General features: G+C 36.6%; 1 protein-coding gene across 1 annotated transcript; it reads right to left on the bottom strand.

Moving 5' to 3' along the window:
• Positions 1-4,511: 4,511 nt before the first annotated feature.
• LOC149148987 (uncharacterized) lies at positions 4,512-5,201 on the bottom strand. The gene has a single exon (XM_089442345.1). The coding sequence runs from the start codon at positions 5,199-5,201 to the stop codon at positions 4,512-4,514; it is 690 nt and encodes a 229-aa protein (XP_089298471.1).
• Between the last annotated feature and the right edge of the window lie 1,222 nt (positions 5,202-6,423).

Genomic DNA, 6,423 nt, shown 5'->3' on the forward strand with positions numbered 1-6,423 from the left:
AAAAGGGTTAAACTAATATGGAGTAGACATCTTTTCATTTACTTTAATGAGTTTGAAAAGAAAAGTGTTCAACAATATTTTCATATTTTGGGAGTCTCAAAAGGGATGAAAGAGAAATCCAGGGGATTTCCTTTATCGTAATTTTACAGAGCCCAAAAAAGTGATAAAATTTTACTCTTGACCAAAATGATCTTATTCTATTCAAAACATGACAAAATCTTTTAAACAATTGTCGACCTGCTCAAAACACCATCAAAAGGATTAAAAATACATGTTTCATGATAAAATTGAACTATAACAAGGTCAAAATATTAAATATGAATAAAATAATGGAGAAATGACCATAAATATCTAAAATGACAATTCATTTTTACCATTTCAGATTTACCCTTTGACATTGGAGCTCTGAGTGATTTTTGCCCTTGATTTTCTATAGTTGATCATGCTCAAATGAAGGATCATTTTAGGTTTTGTCACTTCTAGGTAGAAGCTAAGACCTTTCTCTTTCTTTTCATCTTTGCATTTTGTAGTTTCATGCACAATTTTTGTTTTTTGGAGGCCCTAGGCACAAATATTGTACCCCTATATCAGTGCAACCCCAGAAGGTCGAAAGGTGCACTGGTCCTAGATAACTAACACTGGAGAGGGTCCTGCAATGCACTCTCCTCCCTTAGGGGGTGCATTGGGTGCAAAACCCAAATTTTTCCCACTAGCTTCTCTTAAAATTTATCAATTTTTTTGCATGAAATTGATCCTAATGAGTTTTTTTGTGATGTTTCAGGACTTCATTGCTAAAAAAATTTCTTTGATATGGTTGGAAAAAGAATATGAAGAACAAGATATGAATGCATCAAATGATCCTTGTTGAGCCTCAAACCTGCATTTCTTTACACATCCTCTCAGCCTCCTTTTCCTATTCATTTCCTTCTTTTGCCACTCATTCCCTCCATCAAATTGCTCAAATCATTGTATTTTAGGACTTTTTACATGGTTTGCTAATTATGCTAATGATTGTTGTTGGTTTAGAATTTTGGTTCAAAGTGCTACGTTTCCGCAGCTCACACAGGGTTTCCGCAGCTGATCCCGGTTTCCGCAGCCAACCCCAGATTACGCAACTGTTTTATTAAATGATATGTTCCAGGTGTCCTCTGGGAAGAAGAGCCACATGGGCAAGTTCGTGGAACCAAGTACATGGTGTGTTTCCTTCCAGCTCACCCAAACCGGTCATGAAAACCCGTGGTCAACGAGGGAGCAAATACGATCAACAGAGGTCATTGGCGGTGGCACGGCTCTGCGTGTTCTGTTTTGGAGCACGTGAAGAACAGGTGGCATCTCCCTCAGCCACGAAGACAGTGGGAAACATGAATCCAACAGCAGATTGAATGCCCACAACGACCATTGCCTAAATCCGAGGACGCAACAAGATTACGTGTTTTTACACAGCTGCTTGAATAGCTTAGCTTTCGTTAAGTTAGTTTGCTTTCCTCTGTTATAAATAAAGCATCTTTGAACGCTGGAGAGTTAGTCGTTAATCCATTTTGTAAACTCTGTTGAAACCTCTTTTGTAAATGTTTTATAAGCTCCCCACTGTATTTTACATTTGCTGATTAATCTATGAGAAGACTGTTCTGTTTCTAAGCGTGTAACTGCTCTTTGGATTGGCTGAAGTAGGCAGAGGGCCCTTGTTTGTTGCAGCCACTGTACAGTAGTTTTACTTTTAATTTCTTGCATTTCTTTTTCTGATTTCATGTATATTAATGTACAGTTATCTTTATGAATTGTTGCATTTTTTTTTTCAACATGTATATTAGTGTACATAAACTTTGAATTCTGTTGATTTACATTTCTGCACTTTTGTTCATGACTGATCAGTGTGTTATGCAGGTTTCTTAGGCGAGCCCAGGACAGTTCTCTTTCTTTTCTTTTTACAACTAGTGGCATGTGTGATCATCTTGTCTAGGCTGCTGACCTTTACTTTTCTGCAGTTTGATTTTCATTAGTTTCATTTCTTTTAACTTGCACTTTACTTTCTGCTCAGTAGTTATCAAGTTGTTCATTTATTGATGGTTCTTTTTCTATAATCAACTAACTTTATTGGAGCCAAAATATCACTTAGTGCAGCTTGGTTTATTTTGCTTTAAGACTCACATTACTGACCTGTTCGTAATTGTTCTCACATGATTAAGAAAAGGTTAAAATAGTGTGATCTGTCTCACTTAGATTTCACATTGACTAGATTTAAATGAAGAGTTAAAATAGTGTAAAGTAGTGTAAATTAGTTGTTCTTGCTTTTAATTGAGTTAATATAGATTTCATTTTCATTATCATCAACAGCAGAGATACTGGGCCGATGCCATTAATCCTTTATTTGATTTTAAGCTTTGATTTTATTGCAATTGTTGTTCAAGCTTTCTTTTAGAATACTCTTTAAGTTTCAAGAAATCACTTAGAAATCATCACAATCACCCACACTCACTCGCTTTATTACATCTCCATCACATCACATTAGGAAAGATACAATAAAAAACAAACTAAAAAGATAAAAACAACAAAAGATTAAGAAAAAGGTTATCTAAGTACATATAGTACACCTCACTTCATCAGCTTACGAGCCCCGGGTTGACATTTAAAAGTTGCAATTTAGACATCACTAAATTGACCAAACATTTTGGCGCCGTTGCCGGGGAAGTGAAATTAGGTAGCCAAATTCTTAAAAAAAAAAAAAACAAGAAAATTTCAAGGAAGGAAATTGATAACCCAAGAGTAATCTAGGAGGACATCCTCTTATTTTAGGAAGACCTTGGCTAGCCACAGCTGATGCTTTCATAAGTTGTAGGTCTGGGGATATGTATATTTCTGATGGTAATTCGACAAAGACGTTCAATCTGTATCCTCTAGCAAAAGCAATTACAGAAATAGGGGATAATGAGTGGGTTGATGATGAAGATACTATACAACCTGTCTTTACCATTTCTGAGATTAGTGAAGATAGTCAAATTATGAACACATTAGAAAATTTTGAACCATCTTCAGAATATGACCACACACAATTTCAGTTGGATTCTGACATTGAGTGTCTATCATCTAGACATATGTCTCTTTTCTCTATGGAAGAATTTGGTAGTTCTTCCATTGGGATTTTTCCAGAAAAAACACTGAATATCAACAAAAACTTGGAAAAATCATAAAACCAAAGTCTTGCAAAAGCATTCTACTGCATTTGCATGGGAATATACAGATATGAAAGGGATTGACCCAAAGACTTGCATTCATCACATCTACATTGAGGAAAATAGTAGACCAATCAGACAGCCTCAAAGAAGGATGAATCCAAACCTTAGGGAAATAGTGAAAGAAGAGCTCCAAAAATTACTTAATGTAAACTTCATTTACCCCATTTTAGATAGCTGGTGGGTTTCTCCTTTGGTTATAGTACCTAAAAAGAATGGTAAATGGAGGGTTTGCATTGATTATAGGGAATTGAACAAAGCAACTTTGAAGGATCACTTTCCTTTACCCTTTATTGATCAAGTATTAGATACTTTAGCAGGTAAAAAGTATTTCTCATTTCTGGATGGTTTTAGTGGTTACAATCAGATTCAGGTAGCACCTGAAGATCAGGACAAAACCACATTTACCTGTCCATGGGGGACTTTTTCTTACCGAGTACTTCCTTTTGGATTATGTAATACAACCACAACATTTCAAAGGGCAGTATTAGGAATATTTTCTGATCTAATTCATGATTGTGTAGAGGTCTATATGGATTATTTTACAGTTTATGGTAACTCATTTGAAGAAGCATTAGAAAATTTGGAAAAAGTCCTTATAAGATGTAAAGAAACAAATCTTTCATTAAGTCATGAAAAATGCTTTATGATGTTTACTGAAGGGATTGTTTTAGGACATCATATTTCAAGAGATGGAATTAAAGTTGATAGATCAAAAGTTGAAGTCATCTCTGAGTTACCTATTCCAAATTGTCAGAAAGATGTTAGAAGTTTTCTTGGATTTACTGGATATTATAGAAGATTTATTGAAAACTTCACTAAGATAGCATCTCCGCTTTTCAAATTTTTTTTTTTCCAAGGAAAAAAGCGAACTCTTTTTATAAGAAATAAAAAAAGTTACAAAGTACATGAGTTAACATTCGATACAAAAACGCCTGTGGAAAGGCAGTATCTCCTCTGAGGAGGATCATCTAACACCCCATGCAGAGTGCTGATCAAAAAAGCAAGCTGAGCGCTGCCCGAGCAGCCATATCCAAAGAGATAAAACACAGAGAGAATAATCAGATTTCACATGGGCCTCCTTACAAAAGGAAAACAGCCCATAGCACAACTGAAAGTTTGCTGTCATCATCAGCTCTTCTGAGAGAGCACCATATAACCAGGTTTTTAATAAACCAAACAACAGAAAAAAGAGACCAGGAACTGCATATGCCACTTGTTTCATAGTCAGATAAACAAAGCATCTGCTGAGAATGAAACCAAAAAGGACCGATAATCCAATCAAACATAGGGAGGCTGATCCGTCACATGGATCTGATCCAAACGCTGTTCAGTTATCCGCCAAGAGCCCACAGCCTGTTGCAGACCTGCTTTAGAAAGCCCGTCTGCTTCTTCATTGGATTCCCTGTAGATATGATCAATGTAAAAACCATTAAAGTGATGAATTAATGATTGAATCTCCTCTAATAATGGAAGCAAGATATAATGCTGGCATCTAAACTTCCCAGAAACCCAATTAACCACATTTTTGGAATCTCCGAAAATCTGAACTGTGAGAATATTTTTATGGATTAGCCAGCAGAGAAGCAGTTTAAGGGCCGAGAGTTCCGCAAAATTATTTGTGCCCACGCCAGTTCCCACAGAAGCCTTTAAAGAATGGGATTGGTTTAAATGAATGCTGATCCCTGCCCCCGTGATATTGTCTTGTGCTGCACCATCGAAAAAGGCCCAAGGAAGTCCCTCTCTAATATGAAATTCCTTCCTCCTTCTATCCCCAGATTGATCTTCCTTTAAAGGAATACTGTCCAGAATTCCTTTGCTCTGGATGGCAATGACTGCCTCATTTATCTTTGAATCCCTGAAAATACATCGGTTCCTGGCGAGCCATATCCCCCAGCAAATGATTGGTGGCAAGTTCCTCAGGTTCTTCTCATGGAAGTGCTTCCACCAATAATCCCATGCCAAAGACATATCGTCCCCCTCCCATTTTAGTTTTGCCTCAACGATTCTTTCAGCTTCCAGCCAGACTTTCCTGGTAAAAGGGCATGAGAGGAACAAATGAGAGATGGATTCTGAGGCCTCACAACACAACGGACATCTACTTGGTCCCAGTTTGAAGCGAGATTGAAGGACATCCCAAGTGGGAATCTTTTTGTTTAATCCGCTTTTCAAATTACTTACAAAAGACTATGAATTTAATTGGGATCCTGACTGTCAATCTGCATTTGAAACTTTAAAAACAAGAATATCTGAAGCACCCATTTTGAGAGGACCAAATTGGAAACTTCCTTTCCATATTTCTACAGATGCTTCAGATACAACTCTAGGAGCTGTGTTGGGTCAAAAGGATTTAATTCCTTATGCCATTTACTACACCAGTAAAAATTTGACTTCCCACTGAGTTAAATTATACTGTGACTGAAAAAGAGTTCTTAGCCGTTGTTCATACAATCAATAAGTTTAGACATTATATAACCGGCTATGAAACTTTTGTCCATACTGATCATTCTGCAATTAGATATCTCATGAATAAACCTGTTACTAATGGCAGAGTTACAAGATGGCTTTTACTTTTACAAGAATTCAATATTACTGTGTTAGATAGACCAGGGAAACAAAATACAGTAGCTGATTTCTTGTCCAGAATCCAAAATACTAACGAAGATTCTCCTGTAGAGGATAAGTTTCCAGATGAATATTGTTTGCAGTAACTACTAAAACTCCTTGGTATGCAGACATTGCTAACTATTTGGTTACAGGGAAGCTACCTCCACACTTATTTCCTAATGAGAAAAGGAAAATCATTCAGGAAAGTTCAAAGTATTCATGGATTTCTAATGAATTGTTCAAAACAGGGCTAGATTGTGTGATCAGAAGATGTGTTCGGGAAGATGAAATGCCTGACATCCTTAAGGCATGTCATGATGAACCGTGTGGTGGACACTTTGCTAACAAGAGGACTGCCTATAAAATCCTTTCTTTGGGATATTATTGGCCTTCTCTCTTTAAAGATGCAAAACAATATGTTAGAAGGTGTGACAGCTGCCAAAGAGGTGGGAGACCAACTCTTTCAAATGAAATGCCATTACAACCACAGGTACTTATCGAACCCTTTGAAAAATGGGCTTTAGATTTCATTGGACCTATTAATCCACCATCTAGACAAAAGAAGTATATATTGGTTTGCACTGAT

Source organism: Pinus tabuliformis, chromosome 9 (genome assembly GCF_031772625.1).
Source record: "Pinus tabuliformis cultivar Carrire ecotype Pingquan chromosome 9, CPIR1, whole genome shotgun sequence".
Classification (NCBI taxonomy): domain Eukaryota; kingdom Viridiplantae; phylum Streptophyta; class Pinopsida; order Pinales; family Pinaceae; genus Pinus; species Pinus tabuliformis.